The 18,452-nt window shown below is 35.8% G+C and overlaps 1 protein-coding gene across 1 annotated transcript in view; it reads left to right on the plus strand.

Moving 5' to 3' along the window:
* Positions 1-18,411, plus strand: part of LOC108318528 (interleukin-1 receptor accessory protein-like) — a 98,843-nt gene extending 80,432 nt beyond the window's left edge. The window contains exons 2-3 of the mRNA XM_037746092.1: positions 9,643-9,928; positions 14,372-18,411. Coding sequence (XP_037602020.1) covers positions 9,672-9,928; positions 14,372-14,690 — 576 coding nt within the window. The 5' untranslated portion in view covers positions 9,643-9,671 and the 3' untranslated portion in view covers positions 14,691-18,411. The remainder of the gene's footprint in view (positions 1-9,642; positions 9,929-14,371) is intronic.
* The last annotated feature ends 41 nt before the right edge of the window (positions 18,412-18,452 follow it).

Here is an 18,452-nt window from a genome sequence, read left to right on the forward strand (position 1 = left end):
AGACGGGGGTTTCACCATGTTGACCAGGATGGTCTCGATCTCTTGACCTCGTGATCCACCCGCCTCGGCCTCCCAAAGTGCTGGGATTACAGGCGTAAGCCACCGCGCCTAGCCGCTAATTTTTGTATTTTTAGTAGACACAGGGTTTTGCCATGTTGCCAGGCTGGTCTTGAACTCCTGACCTCAGGCTATCTGCCTGCCTTGACCCAGGATTCATTATTTAGCCTTCTGTTTCCTGGTGCCCCTTTGATGAGAGAAGAAGAGCTTGTTCTAGGTGGCTATTAGATGATGCTACTGTATTACTTTCCTTATTCTGCACAGCAGCAGAAAGGGTGGTTGCTGGACCCTTCTGGGACATAAACACATGATAATTCGGGGTCTTTTTTGCTGGTAATCCAAAACCCAGTTATGAAATCATTTGATTGAAACCTGGAAAGAGACTGCAGACCTTCAGCAGCTTCTTTAGATTTGGGAACTCTAAAATTATGTAGAAAACCCAGGATTTTTATTCAAGTGCTCTGCCACAAGGAAAACTTTATAGAAAGTGACACTTGCGTTCACAAACTAAGAGTGGAATCCCAGCATGGCAGATACTGATGGAAAACTGCTCAGAGATGCTAGAATATTCGTCCTTTGATAATACTCTGAAAGACTCCTGCTCTTTTAGATTTGATTTTGTAACTTTAAATATTGCTTATTATAATTCTGAATTTAAACTTCATAGGTTTGGTTGTTTTCATCTGTGGGGCTTCACTTTCCTTTTTTACCTCTTCCTTCTTTTTTCCTTTGTTTTCAGGTTTACTTTGTAATGACCTCTCCATTCTTTTTATTTTTTAACTAGCTGGGACTGCCACTCTAATTGACATAAAATGACAGTCTTTAGGGCAGTGTAAAGATAAATACCTGGTGTCATAAACAGGAGTAATACACTATTGGGAATAAAAATATTCTAGGGGCAAAGTCTAATGAAATTGAAGCTGTGGCTTGTGGATTTTTCCCCCACGAAACCCTTTTTATAAATTTGGCATTCTTTCCTAATCTGACAAATGTTATCATCCCTTATATCTATCAGCGCTATTTCTTTCTTTCCTTCTTTCTTTTTTTTTTTTTTTTTTTTCAAATTACTCAATAAAGAAAACTTCCTTTTGTTGGTGGGAGTAAGGTATGCCTAATTATCTGGTCCTGGAAAGCCATCTGCCCAGTGATGAGCACAGGGTGTACATTGTACCAGCAACATGAGAATGCGTGATGGATGCTCACAGATGCTCCAACTCTCCCTCCTCTGCTCCTGACTTCTTGCTCTCCTCTTGATGACTTAGTCAAGGAATGTGAATTTTCAGAAACATTTTCTGGATTTTGTTTGGGTAGCTGTTTGACTTAGTCTCTACCCTTAGGCTTAGACAGGACTGCTAAAACACCCTAATGGGACAGTTCGTAAGTGGTCCAATCCGCATGGGTTGGTAGTTTGGAATGTAAAAGGGGACTGGTTCTGATCTCAGCTAAGTCTCAAGACTGTCACCTCCACCCCCCCACACCGTTTTTACAGTAATATAATAAACATAAAATGTAGTACAATATAATATAGTAGGATATATTGTTATGCTTGTTTAGAAACTGGTTATGACAATTGGTTTATTTCATTCCATTAACTCTGTTTCTATGTCTTTCTTTTATGTAGATTGTGAATTTCCTGATAGGGATTTTCTGATGCAGATTCAGCTAACATGTACGGAGCTCCTTTCGCATGCTAGGACTTTTAATTCTCACAAAGCACTGTAGATAGGCAGGATGTACATGCAGAGACTGAGTTTAAGAGAAGTATTTTGTCCAAGGCCATATGGCAACTAAGTGACACATGATAAATAATTAAGGATGGAAAGTAATTCCACCTTAGGTCTTCCAAAATTCAAATATGTGCTATTTCTTTTCTATACCTGAGCTTCCTGAATTTTTATACTTACATGTCTGTCTGCCCCAGCACCCAGCATAGTGCCTTGCTCATAACAGGTTCCCAATAAATGTTTAATGAATACAAATATATGAAGGGCTTTTCTGTGGAACATATTCTGCTTTGAATGTGTGAGGATAGATTTGGGACAAACATCCTAGCTCTATATTCAGGCAGCTTTTTTTTTTTGTGCTACCACTCAGGCAAAAGTAAGTCAATTAATCTCTCTGTCTCCGTTTCCTGGCATGTAATGTGGGAATGGGCATGAAAGCCCTAGAGGGTGTTGTGAGATTAATTAGTTAAAATGTATACCCTGCTATATAAATGCTAATTGCTGTCAGGAGTGTGGGTTGGATTTTCCAGTGACTTGGCTTTGCAAAGCTTTGCACATTTCCATTAGTCCTCTGTGCCACCAAGTCTCAGCCTTAAGAAACCCTTTTGGCTGAGAGGAATGATGACTTTGTGGTTCTCCCATGTTGAGAGGCCAATTTAGAGAGGACTTCCACTGTGGAGTAAACTGAATAAGAAGGGACATTCTAAACAAAAAAGTAATTCTTGTGCCAGTAATTTGCTAAATTCCCTTTGCTGTTAGTAAAGACAAATGTATTTGCATAACAGCTTTTTCCTGTCTTTTCTGAGGCAGTGAGTCATATAATTAATTTGGTATTACATGACACTCCAGCCTGTTGCCATAGATTTTATTTTTATTTGTTCATTGAATAATTTAAAAAGCGCTGACAAAATAGGCTCATGTGGCTGTCTAGAGAACTTAAAAACTCACAGAACTCATTTCAAATGGGCAAATATCCCAAAGAAAAAACTCAATAATAATAATAATAGTAATGTTTATGAATACTAATACACATATTGTCAATCTCTGTGGTACAGGAGGCTGACTCACTTTATAAATATACTCATTTGGTTTATAAAACACTGTGTAAGGGAGATACTTGGCAGGTATAATTATTTCTTTTCCCTTTAAAAATGTATTGAATTTAATTGAAGACATATTAAATCTGTAGACTGGGCCAGAAATCTTGGTGATTGATTTGTATTCAAATTTTAGTATGTAAGAAACAAATGCTTTTTTTAAAAAAAAGTGTCTGGTCTTTATTTATTAACTTATGAAAGGAAAATTCTACCTTCCTTTCTTTATTAATCAAGATAGGCAATACTAGTTGCTATCACAAATCTCAGTGGCTTAACACAATAGAGATTTATTTTTCACTCATGCCACAGCCTCTTGAAAGTAAAGTGACATTCCTGAACAGCTCTGCTCTGAGCAGTGTCAGGGATCCAGGTTCCCCTCATCCTGTGATGCTAACTTCTCAAAAATTTCTGGACTTCAGGGCCTCCATTTAAGGTAAAGAGAGCACCAAAGGTTATGCAGGGGATTTCAGGTTGTACAGCATTTCTGCCTACATTTCGCTGGCCAGAGGAAAATCCCATGGCCCCAACCCAATTACTAAAGATAAGTAGTTTTCATGTAAGTCAAGAAAAACAGAATTAACGAGCATGTAGACAGTCTCTACCAGTCTGTTCTTGTGATCACTAAAAATCCGTTTCATAATTCCCGCTAAATTGGTCTGTCTGAGTATATGCTTGCATTTGAAGTGTTATGTTAGCTCTCCTTTTCTATCTCCTCTTTCTCAATTGGCATTCTCTTACTTTACAAAAGAAAAATCTATGTGTCACTCATCACCTATCTTATTATTAATTATTGTCCAGGGTTATAAAGACTTACAGGGGTCAACATGACACTTATTGATGTCAGAATGTCTCCTTAAAAAGGGCACTGTTAACTCCCAGCAGACCTTCCTTTTTCTCTCCAATTTACCAATCTTTCTGTTAAGAGTGAATCATGACATCAGAATGTGATCTGTGGCCCAAGTTGGAGTGGTCTGAATTGATACGCTTTGTAGAGTTGGGTTACAGGGAGGATTCTAATTTCCATTAATAGTCTTTCCTCTACCATCATGTAATTCCAGTCAAAAAGGTGCAACCTTGAGGGAGATGCTTTTGCAAAAAACATAAAGAATAACTATAGGCAATATCAAAGGCAGTTACATCTTATTTTATCTAGGTAACAAACTTAGTACAATGAAGACCCAGACTCTATTTGCTATCCAACTGCCTTTTTTTTTTTCTTACTGTATGCTTTATAATTCAGAATAAAGTGACTGTCAAGCCAATACATAGCAACACCATTTTTGGAAATAAAACATAAAATCAAAAAATTTTTCTAACAGAAAGTAGGTGTGATAGGATGGTTTGACATAGCGTGGATGTGCCAACTGCATTATATGGTAGATATTTTCCTCCTCCTTTCCTTTCTTCCTTTTATTCTAATTCTTATTTTAATTAATCTGAAAGAAAATTATGCATTTTTTTAAGGTCCATATATTAAAAGACAAATCAGTATAATTATATTTTTTCTGCCTTAACTATCCTCACTTTTACTCATATCCTTCTCAGAGGCAGCAGCTTGGGTATCTTATTTCTTGTAACATTTTTCATCTATATTTTGCTAACCAATTTGTGTACATTGTTATCTTTTGTGCAGTCGGCCCTAGGCATTATCTTTTCGCTTTTTTATTAGAGTGAATGAGGGTGATCTCTCTGAAACTGCTATCCCTTCTACCCATTCTTTTCTACAGTTCATATTTGGTTGAACCAATAATCATTTTATTAATGTTTTCACATATTTATGAACTATAATTCTATTAGCTTTCTTAGTTTTTGAAGTTATTAACTGCATGCTTTTCATGTGCTTATTTTAATTTGTATCTTTTGTAACCATTTTCATAGCTTTCAATTGCCTTGCAGCATCATTTTTCACATTTTTCACATTGTTAATGTTATCAGATAATCTACCAGTTGCAATTATTTTTTCACTTATTAGAGGTTTCCAATCCTACTACCTACACTGGTTCATCACCAAGCCCTGGTGCATAGCTTTTATCCTTGGATCTCCTTCACTGTCGTTCTGAGCCTCCCTTCTCTCTGTTGAATTAAAATCCCTATTCCCAATCCCAGGTTTTCTCCACTACTGTTTTATTTTCTCATTGTGGTGGCTAAAATCCCCTGAAGCTCCTTGATAAAGAGGACACGGTAAATAAATTGTGGAGTCCCAACGTGTCTATATTTGTCACCTTCACACTTGATTATTTTGTTATGTTTAGATTCTAGATTGGAAATAATTTTCCTTCAGATGCATTGCTTCATTATCTTCCAGCCTCCAGTCTTGTGTCTGGGAGTTTCCAAACCATTCTCATTCCTAATATTTGGTAAAGTGACCCTTTTCTTTTCTGACTTCCTGGTAGTTTGCAGAATCTTCTCTTTCTCTATAATTGTTTTGAAATATTTTTGTGGTGTAAGTCTATTTTCATCCATTATGCTGGGGAAATTGATAGGTCCTTAGAAGGTTGTATAGTTCAGTTCTCAGATTTTGTTTTTTCTGTGAATTATTCAATTGAGAATTTTCTTTGTATTTGGGGTTTTGTTTTTGTTTGTTTGTTTGTTTTTTTTAGGAGATCAGGTGGGGGACTCCTCTTATTGAGATATTGAGGTTCCTGGACTAGGTTTCTAATTTTCTTGCCTGTTTTCTATTTATTTTTCTTTCTACTCTGCTTTTAGGAAATCTTTACCATCTAAGAAAAAATATATATTAAAATATTTTATTTTAATGGGCTTTTTTTGTCTGAGTATTTCTTTGTTATAGCATCTTGTTCCTGCTCCGTAGATGAAACAGATTCCTTGTCTCTCTGAGAATGTCGATAGTATTTTGTAAATGTTTACTTTTCCTTGAATAATTTGACTTTCTCCAAGTTTTGTTTTGTTTTGTTTTGTTACTTTGTTTGTTTTGACATTACATTTTGTGGCAGAGATTTTTCTCAGATTGTCTGCTCAGATTTAAGAAGAAGTGATTAAGAAGCTGATTGGAAATTCTAAATGTGGGTGTGCAGCTGTGACACTTGTTAAACTTGAGCTTTTCTGTTGGATGATGTGGCTGCAAAATTTGGTAAAGAGCTTCTGATAGTAAGATTGCTAGATCTTTCTTCTTAAACTGGCCAAATTTTCCACAGAAGATTCCTTCATTCTCTTCTTGGAGAGTAAATGACTGCCCTCATGCTTGGAACTGAGTGAAGAAAATTGTTTGTACCAGAAGAGTGGACTTGGAACAAAGGATGTAACTTTTTGATATGGCTGTCATTCTGTCTTCTTTATTTTACCATTCTTCCCATGTCTTCAGTTTTGAGGTACCTGACTTCATTTGCCAGGATAGGTTATTGGTATTGGTAATAAGCAAATCCAAATTATCTATGCCTTAAAAGAATAAAGTTGTATGGTATGCCATCTACCGAAGGACCCAAGCTAAGGGAGTGTCTGTCTCTCTGCTTTCGTATTTGCCAAGGCAGAGGGAAAGGGAACTTTGTAAAATATACCCCACCTCTTGAAACATCTACCACAGGTAGCACTGATCACATCTTCTTGGTCAAAGCAAGTCACATGGCCACTCCTTACTTCAGAGGTGTGGAAAAGTACAATTGTATAATATGCCTGAGAGAAGAACCCATAAATATTGGGTAAACAGCACAAATGACTCTTTATCTTGGTGCTGATAGTTCCTGAGTCTTTTTAGCATCCTGAACTACAGATTGGTTTGTTTCCCAGTTCTCTGCTCCTGGTTTAGGATTTGTCTTTTTAGGTCTGCTAAGCCTGTTACCACTTGTCCATGTTGGTATCACTATTATCTTTTCTCCTGTACTTGCAGTTACTTGGGATTATGTATTAAAAATTATTTTATTATTATTATTTATTTTTTTGAGATGGAGTCTTGCTCTGTCACCCAGGCTGGAGTGCAGTGGCACAATCTCGGCTCACTTGCAACCTCCACCTCACAGGATTCAGTGACACTTCTGCCTCAGCTTTCTGAGTAGCTGGAATTACAGGTGCCCACCACCATGCCCAGCTAATTTTTGTATTTTCAGTAGAGACAGAATTTCACCATGTTGGCCAGGCTGGTCTTGAACTCCTGACCTCATGTGTTCCACCCACCTCAGCCTCCTAAAGTGCTGGGATTACAGTGTGAGCCACCACGCCCAGCCAAAACTTTGGTTATAATTTTATGTAAACTGAATGAGCTAACTCTACAACTTTGCAATGTGAATGCAAATATGTTTAAAGAATATGATACTTTATAAAATATAGTGCATTACAAGTGTGTATTGATGTGAACATTTTGATTTTTCCAATTATTTCTGTGTGTTGAATTTTAAAAGTTGCTTCTAAATGAAAATATAGCAACAAATAGTCATCTGTTGTGTTTTGAAAAAAACAATTTGTTAAATTTCCCAGAGCTATATTACTTACATGACAAATCCTTTTGCAAATCAGAAAGCTTCAGATGCTTTGCTTTTATTAAAATTAGAATAATGACAAGTGAGTTGTTTTTGCAGTTATCCATTGCTACAAAAATGTTGCCTTGCAAAGAAGCACAAATTTCAATGACTAAACTTCATTTTATTTATTTCATTTGTTTTTTTCTTATGTAGCTTAGTTAATCTAGGCTGGTATTGCTCTTGTACCTTTGGTCAGTTATGGAAAGCCAGATAGATATACTTTTGGAGGTGGGCCAACTGCCAGCTGGGGTGTCTCAGCTGTACTCTTTGTGGTCTCTTATTTATGAATATACTTTCCTGGACTTGTTCTCATGGTGACAACAGCATTCCAAGCGAAACAGCAAAACCTTTTAAGTTTTAGGCTTAGGTTCTCACACACCACACAATAATCTTTGCTGCATTTGGTTTGCCAGTATAACTCACAAGGACAGCCCAGATTCAAGGGGTGGTAAGATAGACTCGTGATTGGAAAACTTCCAGTTTCGAATTGCAGAAGATGTGGATACAGGGGAAAGGGAAAACTAGGGCTCTTTTTGCAGACTCTGTATTCCAGCGTTTTCAAGTGATCATTAACAATGTTTGGTGATAAAAATATAAAATGGTTATACATCTCAGAAGGAATTTAAAGAATTAAGTGACCTTGTAGAACTAAGTTCCTTTAGTTCCTTGCTATAAACAGATTTTCCCAGTTCTTACATGTAAGCAAACAATTTTCAACTAGTACCTAAAACTCTCATTCAAAAGTAGCCCTTCTATATTACTAAGACATGATTTCCAATACAACCTTTGTATTTTATAATCAATAATTACTTATAAAAATGAAAGCATATTAAATTTATAAAACATTTCAAAAAATCTTTTTAACACTTAGGTCTTTACATATTACACAAAAGAATAAAATGATGAAAAATAAAAAATAAACAAACATAAGAATATATTCCATTACAGTAAATTTACACATGGAAATAGTGGAATTAATGTAAGTTCAAGGAGAAAAAGAAACTATGGAAGTTATAATGGTTAAAAGAAAGCCGTTTGCCTATTTTTAGTTTGGATATTGGTGGGTGGCAAATCACTATTCCATTTGATGTAATTAAAAGAATGATATAACTCTTTTCTTTCAAAATGATATTACCTATAATGGGACACTAAATATATCCTTTCCGATTATACTTAGCATGAAAAGTTTTAGATGTCAATGGAAATGTAGGAAAGATTATAGAGTTAAAAAATACATATGTAAGCTTGTGTATGTGTGTACATTAGGGACCTAAGTGGAAAATTGCTCTAAGGTTTTGTGGCTCATAGGACTTCATCACCCCGATCCCTGTTCAGCCTTCCTCTGGTGACCTCAAGAGCCCTCCATTCAGATATTACTCTTAAGAAAATAAATATTTAACTATTTTAAGAAAATAAGTCTTTTCTTATTTTCTTAAAGAAAAAATTCTTTTAAAAGTTATTTTTTTTTTATTTCTAAGTACGTGATTACTTTTCTTTATAAAGAATAAATTATAAGAGCCATTACAAGTTTTATTTGACTCTGTCAATGAAACTGTAGCACCTTTCGCTCTGAATGAGTATTCCACCAAGGAGTATCACTGAGACCTCTTGATTTCTTGAGGTTTACTGTCATGTTGTCCAATGAAGTAGACAGTAGACATAGATATATGTGTCTAGCCCAGATTGAGATGTAAGTGTAAAATAAGTTGAATTTTGAAGATGTACCACAGAAAAATCATGTAAATGTAAAATTGCTAATTATTTTTATATTTTGGATATATTGGGTTTCACAAAATATTAAAATTAATTTCATTACTTTGATTTACTTTTTTAGTGTGGCAACTGAAATGTCTGAAATTACATGTGTATTTTGCATTATAATTTCTACTGGACAGTACAAATCTAGCCCAAAAATCAGAAGATTTAGGGCTAACTGGGAGTCCTTTCTCTTACAGTCTCCTCCTTAAAACATTCTCTGTTCCACAAAGTGAAAAGCCACGTGATGTCTTTTTTAGGTGAAGCCTTCTCCCATACCTTGCAGGGCTTATGAGAGTCAAGTTATCAGATCAAATCATTATTCAAGAGCTTCTCAGAAAATAAAAAATAATGCAGAACGGGAATTTCTTCACACCAAAATTGCCTACTGTATGCAGTTATTAGACAGAGGCTAGAAAATGACCAGAGAAAGAGGTTCCTGGAAAACACTGGGTGTCCTGAGGAGAAGGTGTGTTCTTGGGAGGCCTTTGTTGTGAAATGACTTATCTGCCCTTTTTTTCTTTTTGATTATTTCAGAACGCTGCGATGACTGGGGACTAGATACCATGAGGCAAATCCAAGTATTTGAAGATGAGCCAGCTCGCGTCAAGTGCCCACTCTTTGAACACTTCCTGAAATTTAACTACAGCACAGCCCATTCAGCTGGCCTTACTCTCATCTGGTATTGGACTAGGCAGGACCGGGACCTTGAGGAGCCAATTAACTTCCGCCTCCCTGAGAACCGCATTAGTAAGGAGAAAGATGTGCTTTGGTTCCGGCCCACCCTCCTCAATGACACTGGCAACTATACCTGCATGTTAAGGTAGCCTGATTCTTGGCAGTGACTTTCTCTTTTCCCTTTAGTTACTGGGCTTTTGCCCAGATGATCCATGTGCTAGGAAGCTGGGGAGAAGTCGGACGCATTTAGATAGAATTTAATCAGGTAATTCTCCCTGGTTTAGCTGGAGGGAGCTGAAGGAGGTATGCAGAGGAAATGGCTGTTGGCCTTAGAATGTTCTCGGAGGGAGTTTCTTTCCAGAGCCTAAGACATATCAAAGTTGTCTAAAAGTGGAGCCTTGTTATTTGTCCCTTCTCGTGACATCAGGACCTGCATACCTTTATGCTCCCCTGGAGGCATCCAGTTCCCTAGACTTTGAACAGGGCAGGGGAGAGAGCTCATTTGTCTCTGTTATTCTTGGCATCTTTCAAAGTACCTGACACAGAAGAGAAATTCAGGTTCCCTTAATACCTGTGATGCCTCCCAAATATTCTTTTATTTTTTAGTGTGGAAACTGAAATGTCTAAAATTACATATGTGGTTTAATTTCTATTGGACACTGCAAATCTAGCCCCCAAATCAGAAGACCTAGAGCAAACTGGGAATCGTCTCTCTCATTTGCGCAAGGTTTGCCTTTTCAGTTACAATTTCCTCCTTAGAACTTTCTCTGTCCTAATATTCTCCCAAATATTCTTTTGGGAGGCATGGCATGTATGTATGTATGACAATGCTTTTTACATTTCTACCAAATTTCCCCTGAGAAGCACAAGATTACCATATCTCTGGCAATCTAAGAATATAACCCAAGCAATTTACCGTTACTGTAAAATTTCTTTCAAATCCCCTTTTTTTCCCTTGAAAGTTTTGTAGATTTTATATTTTATTCTACAGTATTCCTCTTTTTTTAACTGCATTATTGTTGTTTTTGCAAAAACAAAACAAAAAGAAAAAAATTAATTTTAAAAACCTGAGGCTTCATCAAATAATAGCCATTTTCAGGGTTAATTCTAATTCCCTCAGTCACTTTTTAGCTGCCCGGCTTGGCTTTGTTTTCTAAACTCCCTGGGTTATTCGTTTTTAACAATTTCGTGCTATTTAACAGGTGTGTTGCTTTGCTAGGGCTGCAATTACAAAATACCACAGACTGGGTGACTTAAACAAGCAAAATTACCTTCTCACAGTTCTGGAGTCTGGAAATCCAAGATCAAGGTGTTGGCGGGGTTGATTTCATTCTTGGTGCCTCTCTCCTTGGCTTGTATATGGCCATCTTCTTTCCATGTCTTTACATGGTCTCCCCTTAATCTCCTCTTCTAATAAGGATGCTAGTCATACCCTTGTGACCTCATTTTAGCTCAGTTATGTCTTTAAGTTTTCTGTTTTTAAATGTAGTCACATTCTAATGTACCTTGAGTTAGGACTTTAGCATATACCTTGGGGTGGGGTGACACATTTCAGTCCGTAACAATAAATAATCACAGATGTTTTTGCTCTCATGAAGAGTAACTATTCCCTGATGGAAAACTATTACTATACTTTGGTAAATGTAAGCTAAGTTATGATTATGTGAAAAAGAACCTCCTTTCTATCACAGAAAGGCCTTTGGACTGCTGTGTTCTTCGGGGTTGGGGGTAAGGGGGAATGTCTATAACCTCTGAAGGCCCTTCTGAGGCTCTCATAGGAAACTTCAATTTTATTGGAGTAGATTTTAGACTGGTATATGGGTTTCTGAGGACCCTGAAGTACTCATGTTCTCGTAATTTAGGTTCTAATACAAGTTGGTAGAAGTTAAAGCAGATTATAGTGGAAAGAGCATTAGGAGAAGACAGAAAACAGGCCATCACTTCCACTCTGCCACTGCTTAGCTGGTGACCTTAGGCAAGTCCTGTCCATGTCTGAGGGCTGTGGTATCTACATCCACATAGTAAGAGAGTTGGGATACATGCTTGCTGAGCTCATTTTTATCTTTGGTAATTGTTCATCTGTTGACATTTCCCAATGGGAAGAAGTCATCAGGAGCTTTCTGTTTAACTATGGTCTCTACTGTGCATCTTAATGTATCTGTACAGGTATTATTGTTTTCTTAATTACTTACTACTTGCTTGTAGCTCTTCCACAAATTTTTCCGATCTTCTTTTACACTATAAAAGTAGGGCTGCGTGGATGTTAACTCCTGCATATACATTTAATGTTATTTATTAACTTCCAGATTGGCACCTCTTCAGTTTACATCTTTATCTCCCATGTTCCTCAAGTGAATCTAGAATTGAAATTGTCGGGTAGGAGCACTACAAAGTTTCCTGTTTCACCAAGGAAATGTCTAAGCTGAGAATGACCTTAAACTGAACCATGTAGAATCATAGGCCTGAATGTCTTTAAGACCATAAAGTTAGTTTCATCTTTCAGTATTTTATTTATGTTCTTACCCCAATACTGTTCAACTTTGGGAGCTGAGTCAATCCAACTACTGTTCTTTACATTTTTTTTTAATCAGAACATATATTCTTATTTTAAACTTAAATTTACCTTCTATAACTTTCACCTATAGAATCCATTTTCCACGTGGCAGACCTTTTGTTATTTGTAGGTAAGGGTCATGCCTGCCACTCCCCCTTGCCACCTTCCAAGTATTGGAAAAAGTCATCTTTAACACGCCCCCCTCCATCTTTGAGAATGCATCTCCCACCCCTTCCACTATATTTAGCCTGCATTCATGAGTCATTTTGGTACTGTAGACAAAGTTCACAAAAATGGGCAGACATAGACTCCTTACCACATCACCCTAAAAAAATCAGTTGTTTTGCTTATTCTATGTTCTTTTTTATGTTTCTATCTGTAGACACATGCTTTACATTCATTCCATTTATTTAATAATAAATATTTATTAAGCAGTTACTGAAGTTAAGACACTATAGTAGATGCAATTAATATAAGAAAAAAATAGTCTTGTAGGACTTATATTTTACAGAGGATATAGATACATATCTATAAAAAATATAATTTTGAACTATAACAAATTGAATCAAGGAAATGTCCAAGGTGCTCCATAAATGACAGACCTAATTCGGATATGAGGTGGGAGAAGCTCACAGAGAAGGCCTGCATGTGATATGGAGGGGATGAGGGAAGTAAGCCCTCCAGGTGACTGAACAACCTGTGTGATCATTACAGGGCAAATGCAATTCCCCAGTCATCCTAAGAAGTTGAATGTGTTTTTTCCTTCATGCCTGATTGTTTGTATATGTTCTCACAACAACTTTGAATGATTGTACCACAGTTTTCTTTATAGTATTCCACTTGTCACATTTTTCTATGGCTTTAAATGTTTTTCCTTGCTGATCTGTCTCTTGATGGGCATCTTTGACTATGTGCTATCTCTGTTCCCCCTTTTCTGTTGTTCGATTATGTGACACAATATCCAGGCATAAGATTACTAGGGCAAAAACTAAGGCTTTTTTATGATCCTATAAACATGTTTTTTTCCCCAAAGGTTGCTTATACCATTATTGACTCTGCATAAATATGCCATTCATGCCTGTGTCTTACCTGCACCCAGTATTATTGAGAACGTTTTAAGTGTTACACATATACACAGTTATATTTTGCTATGTCGAACAGCAGAACAGGGGATGTGTTTTGAGAAATGTTTTGTTAGCTGATTTTTGTCATTGCGTGACCATCGTAGACTGTAGTTATATGAACCTGGATGGCAGAGCCTACTACACACTTAGGCTGTATGGTGTAATCTGTTACTCCCAGGCTACAGACCTGTGTAGCATGTTGTGGTACTGAATACTATAGGCAGTTATAACACAGTGGTAAGAATTTGTGGACCTAAGTTCTCTAAATATAGAAAAGACACAGTTAAAATATAACATGAAAGAGGGAAAAAAATGGTACACCTGTATAGGGCATTTATTATGAATGGAGCTTGTAGGACTGGAAGTTGCTCTGGGAGAATGGGGGAGTGAGTAGTGAGTGAATGCGAAAGCCTGGGACATTACTATAGACTTTTATTTGTCTGAGAGTGCATAGGTTTGTTTACACCAGCATCACCATAAACATATGAATAATATGTTGTCCTGTGACATTACCATGACAATGATATCACTAATAGAAATTTTTAAACTCCATTATAATCTTATGAAGCCACCATTACATGTGTAATCCACCGTTACCTGAAACGTCATTATGTGACACATGACTATTTATATACACTGACAAACACACATTCAGGATCACATCTGAAAGTATAAATACTTTAGTACATTAGTAATAGTTTAGTACATTTAGCAATTAATGGTGCCTTTTTTATTCTGTGATGTCAATTGCTGGAGGAAATGCCTCCACTTCCATTTTATCTCTCACATGAACTTACATATATAAATGATGCCTCAATATGTAGCATTGCTTCACTTAGTTCATTTTAATGTGGTTGCTATGTGAAATCAAATGCAGATACTACCCATTCATTGTATATTTCTTTTTCAGGAACACCACATATTGCAGCAAAGTTGCATTTCCCTTGGAAGTTGTTCAAAAAGACAGCTGTTTCAATTCCCCCATGAAACTCCCAGTGCAGAAACTATATATAGAATATGGTATTCAGAAGATCACTTGTCCAAACGTAGATGGATATTTTCCTTCCAGTGTCAAACCGACCATCACTTGGTATATGGTAAGGAAAATTAGACTACATTTTATTCTCTCTAATGGCGTATTAAATGACAATACTTATTTGCTGAGTTATATGTATAAGCAAAGGCATTTCTGGGCAGATTATCTGATTTATTCCATGATAACTTTATGAAAATATTTTACCACATCTTCATTTTGTACCATTTTAAAGGAAGTGGTATACAGTACTCTGTCTCAGGCCACTATTTTTGAAATTACTCTAACTAGAATACCAAAACTACCTTATTTCCGTTAACTTCATGTGAAATACATTTTAAGAAATTTTGCCCACTTCTAGTTCCTGCTTAATGAAGTCATAAGCTGTTAATTTATGAGGTGAATTTCAACTCCTTGATTTGTCAGTACTGCATTTTCTTGTTTATGTGTGTTTTCTTCTTTGCCCCCTTTGTAGGCACTGTCCATCTAAGGCCTCTTCCACATCTGAGGGATTTGGAAAGTGTTTAACCAAAATATAAAAGTGTTGGAAGGTAGCAATTGTAGCAGCAACATAGCTTTTGAATTGCTTCAACTTTCTACATACACCAAAGCCAAAACCCCATGGACAGAATTTATAACATAACTCAGTGACATGTTATCCACATGAACCACTTTTGATAAAGTTAACTGAGACAAACCACCAACAGCCTAAGCCCATATGGGATCAGTGTTTGTGAGTAAGGAAGGAAGCATCTGGAAGTAGTGTGGTGTCTGTCAGACTTGACAGCAGGAGGGCACCAAAAGAGCCAACAGGTACTTACCGGAGAGTGTGATGAGCCAATTTGAGAACAGGAGCTGAAATTGGGAGAGATTTCGCTCTCTAGTAAAGGGTGGTGCAAGAGACCTAAACAAGAGGCACTGAAGGGGTGGGTAAAGTTGTAGTTGCTCACAACTCTGTAATATGACCAGCCATGTTAAGGAGAAGCTACAGAGAGTAGAATCAAAAGTAACCTGGATGAGGACAATATATCGGAAGGAAAGAGAAGGACTGGATAAAAATAGAGCAGGAGAAGAAACCCAGGACATCTTAAGACCAAGACTTCACAGTTTTGAAAAGATAACTTGGTGAACTTAGAAAATCCTTTAATATTTTAAAATTCAGAAAAATCTGCTATTTCCTAAATGAGCTAAAAGACATTTTAAAATGTTATAAGATGTGAAGAAATAATAAGAATTAGAAACATCCAAAAATTATATATATTATGTAACTCCATACAAACTTAGAAGAAATTAAATCATTTTAGAAATGAAGGTCATCTAAGAGAAAGATACCAGAATAAAACACAATAGATAATAGAAGATTAATAGAAGGTGAAAGGGAGAAAAAAAATAAAATTAAAAATAATAAATAAATAAATGGCAGATACAATAAGAAAATTAGAATGGCCATAAGAATGTCAGATAAAGTAGACAGTGAGGATTACCAGAGATAAAGATGATGTTTTATAATAATGAAAGAATCACTTTATCAGGGAAACATAAAAATAACAAAAACTTATGTGCTTAATAACAATGCTTTAAAAATATGCAGCAAAAGTCGACAGAACTCCAGAGAGAAATAAAAAATTCTACAAACACAGCTTGTTGTAGATTTCAAAAGCTGAAAATTTTAAATTCTGTCTCTGCTTAAGTTGTTAATAATACAACTTAGGAGTCAATTTGAAGAGTCTTCTGTTGGCCAAAGATGAACAATTTGAGCCTAAATAATTTGAACCTAATTGCAATGATTTAAATCCTATGAAGTCAGGTGAAATTTTTAATTTCATAATGACATTTCCACAAAATTTCATGAATGATATTTGGATGATAGGAAATCAGTTTATTATCTTAAAAACTGGTAAAGGAGAACAATCAGGTTCTCATTCTGGTTTTCCCAGAAGACATGTAACACTGGTTAATGAAGTGTTGTAAAGCAGTGTGTTTTGCAAAGTGTTTCTAATAATAAATGAAAATTTAATGATACAATTAGAGCATCATCTTCTTGCAACTCTTAGTAAATTAATAAATCTAAGCATTTAAGCATCAAAGACTGCTAACATCACAAGATGAAAAACCACCAGACATGTTTCTTCTGATAAAAGAAGAAAATATTGTCTATTGATTCATATTACCAAATGAATTAGACCTGAGTCCGATTAAGCCTTTGGCTCCCACTGTCATTTTGCAGGAGATATGTAAATAACATAGAAATATCTTGAATTTCAGCATGAATATGTCATCAATAAAATCTAGTCTATGTGAATCTCTATGGGTCAGATGTGCTGAGTTCTTCAAAAGATAAATTATAAGAAAAGGAATATCGTGAAATGGGACTGTATATATTAAAAGAAACATAGGCATTTAAAAAGTAGATAGAATTATAGCATCTAAGCATGCACATGTAGGTGAGAAATATATAAATAAAGTGATTTTACTTTATAAGTATAGACAGTGACTACTTTGGAAAGTAGTAAAGGAGGTGTGATTGATATGGGCCATGAAGAAGGCCTTCAAGAGGGGTTGGCAAGGTTCCTGGACCTGAATGATGGTTACAAAGGCCTTTGCTTTGTAATAACTCATTAATGCGTGTGTTTTATTTTGTTTTGTTTTGTTTTTTTTGGTATGTGCTTTACTTTACAATAAAATGACTAAGAGGGACAGAGGGAGAGAAGGAAGGGAGAAAAGGAGGGAGGAAGAGAAAGAGATACAGAGAAAGAGACTGATTTAAAAGATTTAACAATCAATTGCAATGAATCAACTTCAGTTGGATCTTTTTCATTGGAAACAACTATATAACAGATTATTAAAATATCAGGGAATTTTGAACATGGAATACTAATGTTGCTAATAAATTATTACTTTTTAAACTTGATAATGGTACTGTAGTTATACTTGCAGAAGGAGTCTTATTTTTGGAGACACTCAAAGAAATATTGTTTAGAAATAGAATTATATGATGTAGGTGACTTGCTTCAAAATAACCTTGGGGTGCAGTGAGTAGCTCTACATGAAATAGGACATAGTCTCTATTAATACTTGTTGGGACTAGTAAAGATACAGGAGCTTATTGACCTCTCTCTGATTATAAATTTTTATAGTAAAAAGCCTAAATGATGGTTAACAGTTTTACATACATCAGTAAGTAATATGCCTTCCAGTTAAAAAAAAAGTATGATTATTTACCCTGCAATCAAGGTTTTAATCTTGAACCTTATTTGATAAGGTTATTCCCATACACATCCTGCCATTTTTTCCTCTCCTTTTTCCTCATGCGTTCCTTCTGCCTGGAATGCCTTTCTCCCTTTAGAACAGATCAAATTGTACCACCTTTATTAATTGTTCCTTGTTCCCTCCAGCAGGAAATAATTTTCGTCTCATGTACTCCTGTTTATTTGTGCCTGTTTCAGTATCATTTTTTACTTCATTTATTTTTTTAGTCACTCATTCATGACTACAGATAGTCCTTGATATACAGTGGTTGGACCTAAGTTTTTCAACTTGATGATGTGTTTATTGGGATAAAACCTCATGGCATGTCAAGTAGCTTCTTATGATTTATGATGGGGCTATGGTTTCTAGTGAATGTTTATCACTTTCACATTACCATAAAGTTAAAAAATCATAAATAGAACCATCGTGTTGGGGACCGTCTGCTGTGTTGCCACCATTAAATCCATTTTTGACTTAACTATAATTTTGACTTATGATAGGTTTATTGGTATGTAACTTTCACCATAAGTTGAAGAATATCTGTATATTAGCCGAAGATTAACTGTGATTAATGCAGTATGCCAGGGAGTTAGGGGAACACCATAATGAATAAAATATATGCCAACAGCTGTGTAGTCCCAGAGGACCTCATAATTTAATGCAAATAAGTTTGTAAATACGAAGAATTTCTATTCTTTTTTTTTTTTTT

The sequence above is a fragment of the Cebus imitator genome, unplaced genomic scaffold, assembly GCF_001604975.1.
Source record: "Cebus imitator isolate Cc_AM_T3 unplaced genomic scaffold, Cebus_imitator-1.0 Scaffold220, whole genome shotgun sequence".
Taxonomy (NCBI): domain Eukaryota; kingdom Metazoa; phylum Chordata; class Mammalia; order Primates; family Cebidae; genus Cebus; species Cebus imitator.